The 17003-nt window shown below is 40.3% G+C and overlaps 1 protein-coding gene and 1 long non-coding RNA gene across 2 annotated transcripts; one reads left to right on the forward strand and one right to left on the reverse strand.

Moving 5' to 3' along the window:
- Positions 1-5112: 5112 nt before the first annotated feature.
- foxd3 (forkhead box D3) lies at positions 5113-7169 on the reverse strand. Its single transcript, XM_005944259.3, has one exon. The coding sequence runs from the start codon at positions 6777-6779 to the stop codon at positions 5586-5588; it is 1194 nt and encodes a 397-aa protein (XP_005944321.1). The 5' UTR covers positions 6780-7169; the 3' UTR covers positions 5113-5585.
- A 153-nt stretch (positions 7170-7322) lies between these two features.
- LOC121812001 lies at positions 7323-16540 on the forward strand. The gene is made up of 2 exons (XR_006052806.1): positions 7323-7978; positions 14054-16540. It is a non-coding gene; the product is annotated as an uncharacterized LOC121812001 (long non-coding RNA).
- Positions 16541-17003: the final 463 nt, after the last annotated feature.

The following is a 17003-nucleotide window of genomic DNA, read 5'->3' on the forward strand; positions in this document are numbered from 1 at the left end:
GGGGGGGGCGAGGCTGACTGCATAGGCATTAGGCAACTCCAGGCCTCCAGTGCTGGTGTCCTGCAGGTTTTAGATGTGTCCATTATCCAATACAGCTGATTCATAACAATCATAATCAGGAATATGAATTTGTCAATTCCAATAGTCTACAATATCCACATAACATGATTACATTTATAATGAAAAACATTTTAAAATTTCTTATCAATATAAATATGACTATGAAACATTTTTGAAATCTCAAATTATATCCAAGAAAGTAGAAACATAATAATACTATACAGTTTATAATATATTTAGTTGTTTTCTGCAAATTTGGAGGTATGTGGAAGCAGAACAAACAAATTGGCAGATAAAATGGATGCACATGGAATCAATAAGTTTGGACATTAAAGAAGCAAGCATCCATGCCAAACTGGAAATTGTTGCTGTCATAACAAATGCTTAATTCTAAGTCTTTGCAAATAGCTCAGGAACAGCTGATTTCACAAAATTTATATCAAAGTGACAGAGAAAAATCCACTATATAATCAGCAGCAGAGGGGCGACAGTCTAACTAGTGTATTAGTTTGTGTTAATCTTCTGTACACAGATGTAGATATGGGTATCACATCCTTACCTTGTCTTCCCTGCACATTGTAGGCTAAATCCAAGCCAGAGGGCGTCTTTCTCTTTGTGACCTTTTCTTTTGTTGACACCATCATCTTTGTTCTCAAGGTGTTAGGGTTTGTTGGATGAGACATGTTCCTTGTGGTTCTGGCATCAATTATGCATAAATAATAATAACCTCGGACAACTGCTGATTTGCAATGACACTTTCATTACAACAGCAGCAGCCTATAACTCACTGGTACCCATTAGTTATTAATGCCCAGCCACGCCAGCTTTACTTTGTCATTTATTGCTTCATCTCTATGCCTTTTTAAATATTCAGCAACTGCTGTACCTACATTTACTGTCTGTAATCTCCGCCCAGGAGAAGGCTATAGCTTGTGGTGCAGGATGACCTAGTTATTATTAAAGGCCTAGGCCTTGCTTCCCAATGTCACTAAAGTCTATCATGTCAACAGTCATGTTTGCTGCAGCAAGTCAAGCCGGATCAACAAATCCAGAACTTCATAGAGATTTCTCCTATTATGTCTTATTTGGGAATTGTGATGATAAAGAAGTCCTGCACCTTTTCAGATTCATTCTTGAGTGCATAATTAATTGCCATTTGGAAAAATCCTGCACTATTTGTGTGCACTTAATAGCATTTCAATTCTGTGCTAGGCTTTGAAAGCCTACGTCCAGAGGGGTGTTGTATCAGTCTGGTTCAGTCTTTCAGTTGTACTTGGCAGTCACTCTCTAAAACAAAGGTCATGGTTTGCACTTTAACAGCTTACTTTGAACAATATCATCACCCAGATGTTTAATGTTCTGCATGGATCAGAGACTTCTCTGGTATGTTAAAGACACACTATCCACCCTCATAGGGTCCTGCAAAATGTGAAATTTTGGCTTCTGAGATTGCAGCATCATTACACTCTTAAACACTAAATTTGTGTACTTGGACAAGACAGATAAAAACTAAATGCAAATGAAGTTCAACAGCCATTTTTGCCTTTCGATGGGACAGAAAGGAGGATTTAAATGGGCTCATGAGCTCTAACAAGCCTCAGTGCAAGTGGACAAATCACTATTATATATTCCTGTGCAACTGTTTACTTGGGTTTCAGTGAATGGATAAATTGAGCTATTTTTCATGCATCATTGTTTGCAGTGATGTCATTTCCCAACCTGCTACAGGATGTTTTTGTTTTACTTTAGCATCCCACAGTTTGTGCATGGGCTTGAGTCCCAAACCTGAAAGCTAAAACTCATACAGAGTTACAGATGACTATACACTGCTCTAGCAGCTAATATTGATCACGCATACTAAGCAGCATAGTGTAACATCAGTCATTGTAAGTTTTTGGTTTTAAAGGTTGTACTGTGAAAAATAAAGTGCATTATGTTGGATATTAATTCAATTTCTCTATAAAACATTCCTTCTTAATCTACCTCACGCACTTTGAACTTAAGAGTTGTAGCAACTTCAACGGGCAGTGATAATTTCTCTCTTTCAGTTTTCTGTGTATAGGTCTTCAGATTCCCCCCCCCCCCCCACCACCACCACCACCTTTTACGTTTTTTTTCTTCACACAGGACAGCACAAACGTATGTCTAACACAAAAGAGATCCAAGTAAAGATAAAAAAAAATGTTATGTTTTGTTTTTTGTTTTTCCCAATAATCGAATTTTAGGTTCAAAAAGAGCTGTGACCTCTTTTTATATCACGAATGCTGACTGGACACATTTATGCATTGATAATATACTAAAAAAAGGATTTGTTACCTATCATAGCCACAAGCACAATCAGCACTAAAAAACAAAACAAAACAAAAATACAAAAATACAAAAAAAAAAAACCTCTACATAAACTCTTTCCGCTCAGGAGGTTATATGGAGGTAAAACAAGTCAGGAATCACAGAGAGAGAGAGAGGGGCGGGAGAGCGAGCTGTATTTACAGATTGTGCTTGGAGACTAATATAGCCTGTCTGGTGGAGCTGTGGGAACTACAACCCAGGCTTTTCTCCACCTGTGCACAAGCACGTGCAGCTGCATGGCTCATTATCGTGTGCGCCCGTGCGGGCGGGCGCGCGAGCGTCTATAAATGAGCGTCTTCGTTCGTTTAGCAAATTGTGCGCCATAGTTTGCACCATAATTACACGAAACTGCGCTTGGTTTTGATGAAACAACAAGTAAGAAATAACTTTAAGCTAACGAAGCATAATTTTAATAATAGTAATAATAATATTAATAATAGCCATTAACTCTGTTATTGTTATTATTGCACTAGCTTACCCTTTAAGTAGGCCCGTGCTGCTAGAAATCTTGTTCATGCCTGTATTTGCAGCACTGCAGCTTCGGTTCAGGAATTTAGTGCTCTGTCGTTAACAAAAGCTTTGCTTTCGGTGTTTCCTCTCTGTGTTGTATCTTAAATATTAACACAATTAACGTTACCAATTTTAGCTTAAAGGGAAAAAAACACTTGCAGATACTCTGCTACAATGTTACTACAAACTACAAAAATAATGGTAAATGGTAAAACATCACTTATGATCTAAAATCAAATTTGCAGTTAGATTACTCGGATAAATTTGTTCAGCAGGAAGTGTGTGTGTGCAAAGAAGAAAGAAAATTAGGTGGGAAATGTTGATGTATTATTTCAGGTTTTCACAAATATTTATTTTATTTATGATCACCCTAATTAAGAGCCGCAGGTGTATGTTGACGCCCCCTAGCGGCATGGATGTCACGGCCTCAAGGTGTTGTCAGCCTGCAACATCGCTCCTGTTGCAAGATCTCACACCGGGGCTTCACACTGCAACACAGCAAGTGTAATTATAGATGCTCGCATCCTATAAGACAGACGCGCGAGGCTGGTTTAATGTTGCTTTGTGGAGTCTGAATCCCCGCTCGTAGCCATGTACACACGTCACACAAGAAATAAATTAGAGGTTTAAACAAACAGGTTCAACAAGTGCAAGTTTGAGTCTTTTTGGTATTTAAAATTTGATGCTTTTTCTGAATATTTCTGCATCCCCCAAAATTTCACTCACCTTTCTCTAACTGTACTCTTTAGCCATCACTTCATTGTAGAGCCTGCTATATTTAATGCCTTGTCATTTTATAATCGTATGCTCGAATGGCAAGGGAAAAAAATGGCAGAAATGATCAGAAATCTATTACGGGCAGTGCAATGCAGACAATGTCTCACATTTTAATTTATATATTATTTTTATGTTTCAGTAGATAAATAATCAAAGACTGGTCTTTAAAATAATAACATCACAGTTACTGCTGTAGGTAATTTGAATGATATCAATAGTCTGAATAATAATGAATTTAGTAAGTAGAAATGTCACGGTGACATTGGAGAAGACTTTTGCATCATCAGCACCTTCTTCGGTGTCTGAAAGTGAATTGGAGCGGAGAGAGAGGCCTTTTTCTCTTTCCCATGGGGATCAGATAAATATAGCCCCTAAAACCCCTCGCGCTCACCCTCTTTCTCTCTCTCTCTCTCTCTCTCTCTCACACACACACACATTTACACATTCACACTCTCGCTTTCATATGCACACACGCACACCACTTGCTGTTTGTGTAAAAGTGATTAGCGAGACACAACTGCGAAATTGTTACCTTTATAGGAGCCAAGCCACAGAATATCGCGCAAAAGCATACAGCGTGTGATGTAATGGTGAACCTGTGGTCTAAACTGTAACCTCCTGTCAGGGAGCATTGTCAGGAAATTCCAGGGTAAATACTATAATAAAGGGCTACACTGATTTGTGCTCAATATTCACCTCTTTATGCCACATCCCATCATCTGAAATATGATACAAATTAGATGTATGCCTTCCTGCAAAAAGCATAAATATAAGGTAGGCATACGCGCAAATTTTCAGGATTGAATTTACTCTATAGCAAGCTAATCTCAAAGCTTTTACAATTTTTTTTTATTTTTATTTTAAAATTTACGATTACATATTATTCATACACCTTTGTCAGTATTTTTAGTTATTCTTATTTGCATACTATTGTTAAATTGTAACTTTAAATATGTTTTTCAACGCTACCACGTCAATCGCAACAGCAGTAAAAAAAATATATTTTGTTAAATTCTAATCCTTAGGAAGTGTAAAGTAAAGTGTAAAGTATAACTAATTTTTTTCTATTTCAATTTCTAAATAATGAAATACTTTGAATTATGCTGATAAAATGAAACATTGAAAGTAATGTTAAAAACATATATGTTATATATTATTATTATTATTAATAATAATATTTTATATATTCGATATTTTTAAGCCTGAAAACAGACAACAAAATAAGACAGCTTCGATATTTTTGTGTAGCAATATTAATAATGTATGCTTTACACGAACTGTGAAGTTATTCAAATTAAATTTACTATTTTTTTTTACCGTGAAAAATGTTCCCTTGAAATAATGCGATTTTTTTTCTCAAATCACGTGTCAAAAATGTTAAGAATGTTAATAATGAAAATTGATTTTTAATTCTTTCTTAGATTTATTTACAAATAAATTCAGTTTACAACACAATATAGCTACATAGAATTACATATATTTGTATTTTTTTTAAAATTATTATTATAAACAGTCTCTTTTTTTCCAGAGGTTTTGTGTCTTGTATGAAAAAGAAGCCAAAGTAACTATGTCCAGTTGAGCTTCTGTTACAAAAGGAAAGGAGAAAAAAAAAACGTAAAATAATTACCACAGATCTCAAACAGGAACAAAGGGGAGAAAGGAACAGGTAAAAGTCAAACTGGCAAAATCATTTGTCTTTTTTTATACAAATATTTACAAATATTACCTGTACAGAAAAAAATCTTCTTTTTCGTTTTTTGTTCTCTGTTTTTCAACAGTCTTTACATGGCTTTACAGTCCAGTGCTGCCTATAAATTTGTGCTTTTCACACTTCCCAGTAATAATGTCTCTATATAAAAATAAGAGTTTGCTTTCTCTTCGGTTTGAAGTCATTGTGAAGGCCATTTGGACACTGCCGCCGCCGTCGCTGAGGGTAAAACGTGTCCAGAAATAATATTTGAAGGTACACTGAGGATGGGCGCGATAGCGGCTGAGGTCCGTGTCAGAGAGAGGGACTGCGCGCTCAGCAGGGCCGACTGGACGGTCACAGGAGGCCGCAGGAAAGCCTGTGCTGCGCCCGGCGAGGAAGAGGAGGCACTAGACACCCCGATTATATTTTCTATACTGAATGAAGGTCTGTTTGAAGGCTCTGATTTGATCATAGACGCCGTGCTGAGACTACTGAGTTGAAGCTGAAGGCTCGGGCTGAGCTGAGAGTTGAACGCTTTTCTGTTTAGCTCTGCCGAGGGCAGGAGAGGGACGCCCGGGGGCAGCATGGGACCTACAGGGGGGATGTACGGGTACTGCAAAGCAGCCGGATGGGAATACGCCGCCGGGTGGATACCGTAGTGTCTCCCGTAGGGCCCTCCAAGACTGTACGCCCCGAAACTTTGCATCATGAGAGCAGTCTGGTCCCTGAGCACATCTGGCTGAACTCTCTTGAACCTTTTCCTCCTCCTGAGGAAGCTGCCGTTGTCGAACATGTCTTCCGAAGCGGGGTCCATGGTCCAGTAGTTGCCCTTGCCGGGGTTACCAGGTTCCCGAGGGATTTTTATGAAGCAGTCGTTGAGAGACAAGTTGTGACGGATGGAGTTTTGCCACGCCGGGAACTTCTCACGGTAATAAGGGAAGCGGTTGCTGATGAACTCGCAGATCCCGCTGAGGGTGAGCTTTTTCTGCGGGCTTTGCAGGATAGCCATGGTGATAAGTGCGATGTAGGAGTAAGGCGGCTTTACCAGGCTACTCTTGGGCTTCTGGATCGCACCTGGCGCTGCGCTCTGGTCGTGACCCTCTCCTTTTCCGGTGCCCGATTCTGCCTCCCCGGCGCTCTCGCAGCACGGACTCCCTACCCCGGACGTCATCTCCTCTTTCTCCACCTCGATCTCGTCTTCCACCTCCTCGTCTCCCGTTTCCCCCCGGAGGTCGTGCAAGATGCCGTCTCCTGGGCTGTCGCAGTCGCTGTCCACCCTCTCCATGCCCTCCTCATCTCCCTCGCCCACTACGTCAATATCCACGTCCTCGGCTGTGAGCACAGTTTGGCCGGACATGTCGCTGGCTCGTTCGCTGCCTCCAGACAGGGTCATCTCACGTCTTACTGACACCGTTTTATTTTTTTTATTATTAAAAAAGTCTCACTGCAGCCGAAAAAGACAGAGCAGCCGCGCGATCAGTGCGCTCGCGCTGCTGGTTGTCAACAGATCGGATGCTTTCCCCTCCCCAAAAATCTAAATGTGATCGAACCGGACGCCTGCCAGTCCAGCCGACAAGGAACTTCAAACTTCTACAAATATTTCTCCACTCGGTCAGTGAGCAGGCCCGGGGAGCAGCACGTCTCGCCTAGAAGTTGTTTTGCAGACAGCGCGACTTTTGCGCTCCGACGTCCCTTCTCGGTGCTTAGATTTCCTGGACGAGCGAAATTTGGAGAACCGAGCCGAGATGACACATGCTGCTCTTAAAAAGGCCGGGGCTTTTAACAAGACTGTCTGATAGATTACTTTCCCTCCCCACTATAAGATATACTATCAGCGCTGGACACGTGGTTTGGTGACGACAGACGCCCCCCTGTCCTCTCTCCACTCTCCTCTCCTCCCTCCACCCACCTCTCCTCTCCTCTCCTCTCTGTTAAACCATGCAAACTGGAGTTGTTTCATGGATTTGTCAACAATGGGACATCAGCAGTGCTGCTTTCCGCTTATTTTTGTGTTCGTCCGTCATAGACCATTTAACGGTGGCAGAGGGAGGAGGAAGAGGAGGAGGGGGAGAAAATTGGCTCGCGTGATTGAAAGATCTGACGCGCAATAATGTGACCGCGTTAAAAAACAAACCAAAGCTTTAACTTTGCTAACGCGAACTCTGCTGACAGCTGCAGAATGAAAACGACAACAGCTAAGTTAACGGAATCTTCCTTCAAGTTCATGAATGTATTGACTTCTATATATATATTTATAGAAACTGTTTAATTGTGCATGCGTAGTTTATTTTTAATCCCCACAGTTTATTTTAGCGTAGAGTCCGTGCATGTAACTCTCCTTGAAAGGATACGTTAGACATGTTTTTTATTATTGATATTTTTGCTTGCTCTGTTCATTCGGTGCTGGAATTGCATGCCTCGGTGCTCCGAGCTTTAAAGCCCGGTCGCGTAAATCCAAGCAGCGAATGCAAAGCATGAATTCCAGTCTATTTATTCCCGCAGGATTTAGCCGAGGTGGGAAGAATATTGAAGAAGCGGCAGCAGCGACGATGAATGGGACGAATGCAGAATTTCCTTCAGAGTTTGGAAGAGGTGCTAACGACCCCCCCCCCCCGTGTCCGTGTCACCCCGAGTTTTTGCATTTGAAAAAAAAAGTAGGAAATGCGGGCAGCGGGTGAGTGCAAAGAGAACGTTTATTCACAAAAGCGTGAAGGTGAGCGGTGCACGCTGAGCTCTGACAGAGGGGGCACGTCAGGTCCTTTACACAAGGCTTCCTGCGTCGCGTGCGAAAATCTGGGAGGACTGATAGGAAAGCACGAGCTGCTGTATTTAGGCCGTTTGTCAAAGCGGCTTATCTTAACGTTTGTGTGTTAAAATAAAAACAGCAATTTAGACATTTTCGAGCTTGACATAGGCGCCTTGAATGTACACACGGTTTCTGGAACCTCTCAGGAGGAAATACCTAAAAATCAGCACGAGCCAGGTACTTAATGTCAGGGCTTTATTCAAATAAAATTAACGATACAACACTGAATTATTATTATTGTTATTATTATTATTATTATTGTACTTAATTTGTATAATTTGGGGGTAAATTTGATCCCTTAAGTGCCTTCACAGCGCCTCTTCACCGGCACCTGAGCTGGCGAAGCTAAAAGTGGGATTAAATTAAAACACTATCATTAATAATGCGTGTGTGTTCGGGTCAAAAGGACGGAATCGTGGATTCCGATCGGACTGGCTCCGCGTTAATCTCTCGATGACCCGCGCGATCTGGATGTCCGTCAATACCGGGGCTACTTAGCAGATGAATCCAGAGGCTTGGGGTCAACTTTCATCCTGTTCATCCGCGCGGCGAGAGTGTATTTAAGGAATCGCTCATTTGCTTTGTGGATTTGTCAGATTAAAACATTTAAAAAAAAAGATATATAGTTGCGTTTTAATTGCCAGATTTTTTTCAATATATATTTTTTCTTTTTAAAAGGAAAACTTTCTCCATCACAGTTCGTTCTTTTCTTTCTTTCATTACATTCGGGCGTTTAACAGCAGAATAACTCATGTTGGGCCCAATCAAGAATCCTCCTTTTCTTTGTCTTCTTACGGAAGAAATCTTTTACAGGAGCAAAATAAGAGACACGTGGGTATAGCAGATGTTTGATTTTATTTATTTATTTATTTTTACAGTTTTCTTATATTTTTGTTTTACTTTAAAGAATCAGATGATCGCAGAACAGCTGTCCTAACCCCCCTCTTTTAGGAAAGGCAGGTGCAGCAAGCCTTCATTAAAAACAAAAAATAAAAAATCCCGGAGTTGCAGTGTTGTGTGAAAGGCGGCGTAACTGCTGATATAACCTGACTGCAAAAGCACCGAGAGGGGGTTTCAAACCCGTCCTTCCTGTGATCTTTTGAAGCCTCATAAATCCGCTTTTATACCTCCGCAGTTTGTTAATGAAAAGTACGTTTTAAGCACGCATGCACGGCTTAGCGCGACAAAACCTTTTAGTGTAATAAGCCATCTCGTTCCTGCACGAAACCAACGAGTGCAAGCAGGAGTGTGGGGGTGGCTGGGTGGAGGTGGGAAGAGGAGATGGCGGTGGAGCAGCACAGGTGATGGAGAGGAAAGAGCCAGCACATGTGATGAGTGCACGCCGTACCAGCAAGGTCACCGAACAAATAATTGTCATCATAATAAGGCATTATGCTCCCGCGATTCCTGCTTTCTGCCCCGTCCTCGTGCGTCTGTCCCTGGGTTCAGAGGTCACCTGCAGAAGCTGGGAGGTTGGAGAAGTGCGTTGCTCAGAGAGACTCTGGCGAGGCTAACGCCTCAGACTGCTACAGAGCTGAGTTTGTCTGAATGAATAAAGGTGACAGGAGACGGTTATTATCAAAATTTGGTGGCGAGGGAAAAGAAAAGGTGAAGATATGTGACTTATAATTTATTTTTATTTAGTCTACCAGATTGGACAGCATGCTTATTTTGTGATAATACTACAACTACTACTACTACTAATAATAATAATAATAATGAAGGGGTGAATAATTTTAAAATAGTTGTAATTTTCTTATATACAAAGTATTTGTAAGTTGTATAAATATATACAAATCATGTTTCTATAAATGTATTAATATAAATATTTAAAAGTATGGCTGTATTATATTTTTAATTTTCGATCATTTCCTGGCACAGGCGTCAGGGCTTTTTAGAGTAGAAAACTACTGGAGGTTTTTTGGAAGTGCTGTCCTAATAACATCCCAATTGGCACACAAAAACATTCGGAGTACAAACAGCTTTGTAACAGCTTTTCCTGAGAAAAATCTCAAAAGTAACTTTGGCGTAAAACCTCGCGTGCGCACTGGCGAAACCAGGATCTTTATTTTCCTGCAAAATATGCTTAAGACATCTGTAAAATGTTATTTTATATAATTATTCATTTGCATGTCTTGAGGGAGTCTTTGGAAGAATAAAACGTTGTGCATGATGCAAACATGACAATATTAATGCTCAAAAATGCAACTTTACATTGAAGCGGGCTAAATAATTCACATTCTTGCACGGATTTTCCGCAAACCCAGATCTTTAAAGGCAGCTCACTGATCAGGTGACAGAGTGCGTCTCTAGGGGCAGCATGCGACCCCCAATGTGACGATAAACTGATACATTCTTATTGCGACCATTATGTTAATTATTTCACAGCAGTCAGTCAGATCTTTGGATTGTCACATTAAATAAAAAACGAAATAGCTCAATATTAGAATATCACAGCAAAACTTTACACATTCTTCTTCCCCAGAACTGGATTTTTTTCACATTTTACTCGTAAAATCCAGAAGGCAGGTATGACAGCTTTTCACCTCCCCTCCTCTTTTTTGTGTTCGTTTCTTCCTCTTCTCTTTTGGAAATCACCATTTTCAGCCCTTCTCAGAATCCACTCTATCAACCTGCGAGTTTCTGTCAAACAATATGATGGAGCTCATTTTTTAACCCTCCCTCCTGCTGGATCGGCCGCAGCCAAATCTCTCACATGTCACGTCAAAAGCAAGAAAAAAGGACCTAGAATGGAAGCCAAAGATCCGAGCGTGTATGCTGTCTCTCTCTCACTGTGTGTGTGTGTGTGTGTGTTTTTGTTTTGTTGGACGTCCCATCTGTTTGACGCGTCTGTATAAAGACACATTTCAACAGGTCAGGCTGCGCAGTTGCAGCAGGTGATCCATGAAACGTCGTGCCTTTACTCACTTTACCATTTACAGCTCATTCACGGGCCGTTTTTGGATGCTAATGCGGTTTTATATTTTTAATGGGGATCGATTGAGCGATAATATCACGTTTAAGGGGACACACCCCACGCCTTTCTATTGATTTCCCAGTCTCAAGTTTAGGTCTCCTACTTATAGCCACTGTTTTCCATCTTCCCTTTAATAGTTTCCCCCCAGATCAGCTGCTTGTGTTTCAGGTAGGAAAAGAAAAAAATAAAATAAATCAACTAATTTCTTTCATTCTTTGAAAAAAAAATTGGGGGGATTGCACTCTTAGTGGACACTGGGGCGATATCTGGGTCAAGCGGCGAGCAGAAATAAACTCATGCACAGCTTAAACAGCTGTCTGTCACTAGAATAAGTCGAAGACCTTTTTTTCTACCCTGATGATTTTCGTGTTGTGACATAAAAGATAATTTGAAATTAATCAAGCAAACATGAGAAACAACAATAAAATAAGAGAACGTAATATATGAAAATTCGGGAAAAAAATCAAAAGATTTTATTCCCGTAAGAGATGTATCTGGTTACAAAGAAGCACACGTTACTTTATTGTCGCTTTGAATTAATATTGACTGATCGTTTTCACGTCCTTTAATGTACAGAAACCACATTTTTTAATTTGTTTTTACATAAATTTGTATTACAATCTAATATCAAATATTTTAATTCGTAAACACGCCGGCCTTCGCCCCTGTCCCACCCCTACGGCTGCCCGTGAGTGAGAAGCCCCCAGGAGAAGGCTGGTTGCGTGGAAACTCGCAGGTGCTGGTGGGAAAGTGACACCTTCAGTTAAATGCAGCCGGATTACCATGCCATTGTGTGCTTGTTAAATACGCGCGGTGTCACCCTATTTGTAGGTTCATTGTCATTCAGATTAAGGACTGAATCGGAATATCACTGTGTTGCGATTCAAGCCTTAAACAGTGCAAATTGGCCCAATTGCGGGCATTTAGCGCGGTGCCAAAACACGCGCACCTCGTCTTTGAACTGAATCACTGAAAGAACAGTAAACGATGTGCTAATAGTCACAGCCAAAGATGTCAAATGATAAAGAAAGCATCTCAGAAATACCTATAATAGCGCTCACAGGTTCATCTCCACGTTTTTAACCAGTGTGTAAGTTTCAGAATAAAAAGTGAGGAAATCAGTGCATTTAATAAACGTTTCACTGGATTTTGATTGTATTGGCCCTTTGTTTTCAGGAGTACACTTGATTTGAGGTTATTTGCCATTGCAAAAATTCTTGAAATGCAGAACAATAAAAAAAACCCCTTATCTCACATTTCTTTGATTTCACAATGAAAATCTTCACGCGCCAGTATTAATGTTTGCATGCAAAGCACCTTTTCCCCATAAACATGAAAGAGAACTCTCATTCAGCTCGACCCCTGAACTCAATATCCTCCTGCTTATTGATGCATATATATAAATAAATGTAACATCACAGTAAATTACCTCCTACATCCCGCCTGCCCTACACATAATAATACACCTTCACATAATCTGTCAAGTTCTTCACAGAGACACTTTACCTCTTCACGAACCCAATTATTGTGGGAGAAAAAAAATGAGATAATGAGACAAAAGCTTTCGGTCGGAGAGGAATGGTGTTTTCATTGTATGATTGACCGAAATGTGTGTTTGTGTTTAAAACGTATGTGTGGTGTGACTTACAAAGAAGCTTAAAATGATGTATAAATGATGTATAAAAAGGTCTAAGATCACATTAGTATCACTTGTCTATAACGTGCTTGTTCTCTTGCAGGCCTAATATTATTCCTTTAATCTCCAAACATAATATTTTACATTTAATGTATGGCTTCCCCTATTTGCTTTATTTAAAAAAATGTCCTTGCCTGTTATTCCTGCGGGGAAGTGCATATCACACATCCTAATCAAAGTCCTGGTTCTGTCCGTTGAAATTAAGGACTGCACCTTTAAATTGTCAATTACTCTGAGGTTAAGTGGACTGAATAGACCCAGTGATTCAAATCAGGTGTTCCACCTGATCGCACATTGCTATCTGACTTCATTTCATTTTTACCCCAGATGGCGAAGTGCATTTCACACACAAAGAAAACATAAACTTACTTCGTTTCAGCAAACCTATTTTTACCCCCCTTCCAGTATCCATTTAAATACATTTAAACTGGTCATGAACACCTAAAGAGTGCCTGAGTAGATGTTGCAGCCTTTAAGCTATGCTTCAGTTCTCTTTCACACTAAATGCAGCAACAGAACTACAGCAGTAAAAATACACAAAACCTTTATATAAAACACAAGATAAAACCATCTAAAATTATTGCAACAGTGTTGCATTACAATATTTGCTTTTAGGTAGAACGTCTGCAGATAATAAAGTAAACAGCATAGCGGGGTTAACAACAAAGTTATCTCCCTTGCATCCATGCAGGGAGTCCAAAGTAAGCATCAATATTTTACAATCCCTCCAGAATCCTCTTCAAAGATGTAATCAATGCCTCCTATTCATTATCCATGTGTATGTCTTCTAGGTATGGCCTTTGTCATTAAGCAATAATTCTCTTCGCCACAGTCCCACATTACTCTGCAGCTCCATACTTTTACAAATGCCTCGGGGCTATAAATACTAATGAAATCTCTTTGCTTAATTTGATTTTGCTGGTACACTTGCAGTTATGGCTGAACTTTCCCACGAGAGAGGCTGATTGAACACTTTCAAGTCCTTATGGAAGCAGGAAAACATTCCAAAGAGCTGGGGAGATCATTTCCATAATTACCCCGATTGGCAGCCTAATGACCTTCTGTGACAATAAAAAGATCTCTTGTTAATTCCATTTCTGTCGCTGACATTCAAGAGATTCCTATCTTACATGTTTGAGGGTTCACAAGATAACAAGTGTACTTTTTTTTCTCCCTGTCGTTTTTCAGCGAGCAAAAGAGCAGCCCCATTCAGTTTGGCTCCCCCCAACACACTGCAGCGATGTGCCTCCGCCTAGCTCTGAAAGGGATCTGCTTGTGCCTGCATGGCTCGTCCACCCTGCCCAAAAGTTGGATAATTTATGGGCCTGAGGGAGATTATAAAGATGGATCTTTGAGGCAATCAATTCTCATGTTGCGTTTTGAATGGTGGGATAGAAATGAAGTGCAGAATAATTAAAAAGATCACAAGTCCCCCTTCGCATGTAATAATGAGTAGCTCCAGAGGCAGTGGGCTCTGCCACAGTGCCGGAGGAAGCGCCTTTGATTTGACTAAGAGGACACCCGGCCTGGTCCAACACTCTGCTGCACAAAAGGGGGGATTTCACCCACCGCCACACACTGAGCCAGCCTTGAGGACTGTGTGCTTGTCCACCAGCGAGATCATAAGCAGATACTGTTGTCACAGGAAGTGGCGGGGGGGGGGGATTGTTGCTTGGATGTCAGAGTTGGCATGAAAAGTGATGGAGGCGGCTGTTTGGAATATGTTTCACAATGCTCAGTGTTATGGGATTTTAAAATAAAATCCATGCGCCCTTTGCATATGAATTCGTGTCAAAATGTACCATCAGCCCTCTGCATGCACAACTGTGAGTTGTTGTGTCCTGATGTAGTCAAATACAGCCTTTTTTATACTTCTGAATGCATTAGGCCAAATGTGAGACTTGTGTTTGTTGGTTGGCTTTTGGAAAATAACAAGTTTCTGAGGAAATGTCTCGGTCCAGTCAGGCTTTGTTGCATGAGTACACTCAAAGATTGATAGAGGCTCAATTTTTACACGCACACACCACAGCTTCTCAATATGATCACAAAATAAGGCATAAAGGACACTGTTATGAGCTTGGGAGGGTATCTTAGAAACAGATGTCTGCGTGTGTGGCTGCTTTTCTCTGCTGTATAGGGGGAAATGTAATGACACCTGGCAGCAGGCTCACACTGAATATCATTTTTCTGGTCACTTGGTCAACTCAATGTTGGCGAACTGCACACACTTTGAGAGTAGAACACAGCTGCAGGCAGCAGTTAGAGTAGATTTTCCTTGTAAAAAGGTGTTAACATGTGTTAAGTGATAACCTTGCATAGTTCTTTTATGTAGTCGAGATCAAGTGTACGTGCAGGACTCGTGATTCATCCTCCTGATGGTTCTGAAAAATGCATTTTTGGTGTGGAGTTTTCTAATGCACTGAACAAATAGAATACCAGTGTGGCAAATCTCAACGAATGAGCTAGGGCATGATGATAAATTTGCAATGTTAATATCTGGAAGCATTGGGGATGATTGAGTGTTGCTGGGCAGCTACAGTTGTTTACTTAAAAAGATCAATGGACACAGTTTTTGTTCTTGAGCCAATATAAAAAGTGACAGAATGTAACAGAAAATGTGAAAAATTCCGACAACGTTCAGGAGATGTGGGTCAAAACTGCTTTTTTTTTTTTACATTTCTTTTTGACACATTGAGAGTCCAGATTCAAGATTTTAAACCTTTTGATCAGTACTTGTGTAGTATTGGTGGTATTACCATATTGATAAATGATGTACGTAGCTTCAAAATCATGTGTTTGAGTGTTTGTGCAATTTGTGCATGTAACAGGGCGGCCCTTAGCGGCTGGAAACACAGTGAGATGGACCAAGGCAATTGTAGTGGAACAAAGTAATTATTTGCTATACAGCTCGCCTTACAACAATTCATTTGTCGAGCTTCTTCACAGCACAAAAGTCCACCTCTAATGACAACTGGCAGCCTTAAATATGTTCAGCTGTCACAGACTTAACCATTATTCCACTCTCAGGTAAATTCTTAAATCCCAACCTTCCACCACAGTATACAATATATCAATAAGAATAAATAAATAAATAAATACATTTTCACATTTACATATTAATAAATATTTCACACTTTAATGTTACACCAAACCCAATATTATAAAAACCCAGAAACCCAAGCACAAAAAGATTCACCACACTCTCTTTACCAATGGTCTCTCCCGGAACCTTTAAATGGTGTCTGGACCCCCCAGGAAACATTTGCCCAAACACCTTGAAGAGGACACAGGCAAAAAAGGTGAGTAATCATTATCTTACAAACACTTATTTGCACCACTTTCATCCCTAGATTTCACACACACATTTGCATTAGTTTTCCTTACTGGTAAACCTTAATCACAATCTCAATCACCATTCTTCTCTCCTGACAGACAACCACCACATTCCTTGATGAGGAGCAGCTGTGCAGGATCTGAAATAAGGCTACCAACTGATTTTAAAATTCCCAATAAATGGTCAATAAATATTTAAACTTGTGTGCAAATCCATGCTTAAAGTGCAATGCTAAATAAAGTGCTTGATAAGGTGCTTTTAACAAAGTGAAAGGTGTGCTCTAAAGTGCTATACAGATAATATAAATAAATGCAGTAAGGGAGTCCTCTTCCTTACAGTGAATAATGCTGAGATTTGATGTTTTTCTGTCACGTGAAACCAAAATCTGTGCGCTTTTGAAATTGAAAGGATGATTTAAAAAACAGTGAAGAAGGACCTAAGATTCAGCACATTATATGATTGTCTTTGAGAGGCAGCTTTTGCTCTAAATATGACTTTACATAGTCCTTTTATTCAGTTGGGACCATATGCAATGGCAGCCTCTGAAGAAAACAACTTTATGCCTGTTACTCTGTGCACATACCATCGTCCTGTTGAGGGCACAGTTTCATGCCATCTGTTGGCTAGAACAGGTAATAAGAGCAGTTGTGAGTTTATGCACAGGATGTGTGCCTTGGTGTAAACTGTACTCTACCCACTAACTTAACGGATGTGATAAGCTGTGTAACAAGCCCTTAGAGCTCACCCTTAAGTTGCTTCAAAAAGAGAAAAAAACAGCCGAGTGAAGCTTTTGTACCTCTTAAT

This window comes from Haplochromis burtoni, unplaced genomic scaffold (genome assembly GCF_018398535.1).
Source record: "Haplochromis burtoni strain Fernald_Lab_line unplaced genomic scaffold, NCSU_Asbu1 Contig_398, whole genome shotgun sequence".
Lineage (NCBI taxonomy): Eukaryota > Metazoa > Chordata > Actinopteri > Cichliformes > Cichlidae > Haplochromis > Haplochromis burtoni.

What these genes read in the sequence shown, in the direction of transcription:
- foxd3 (XM_005944259.3), bottom strand. Translation starts at nt 6,779, where the DNA reads ATGACCCTGTCTGGAGGCAGCGAACGAGCCAGCGACATGTCCGGCCAA.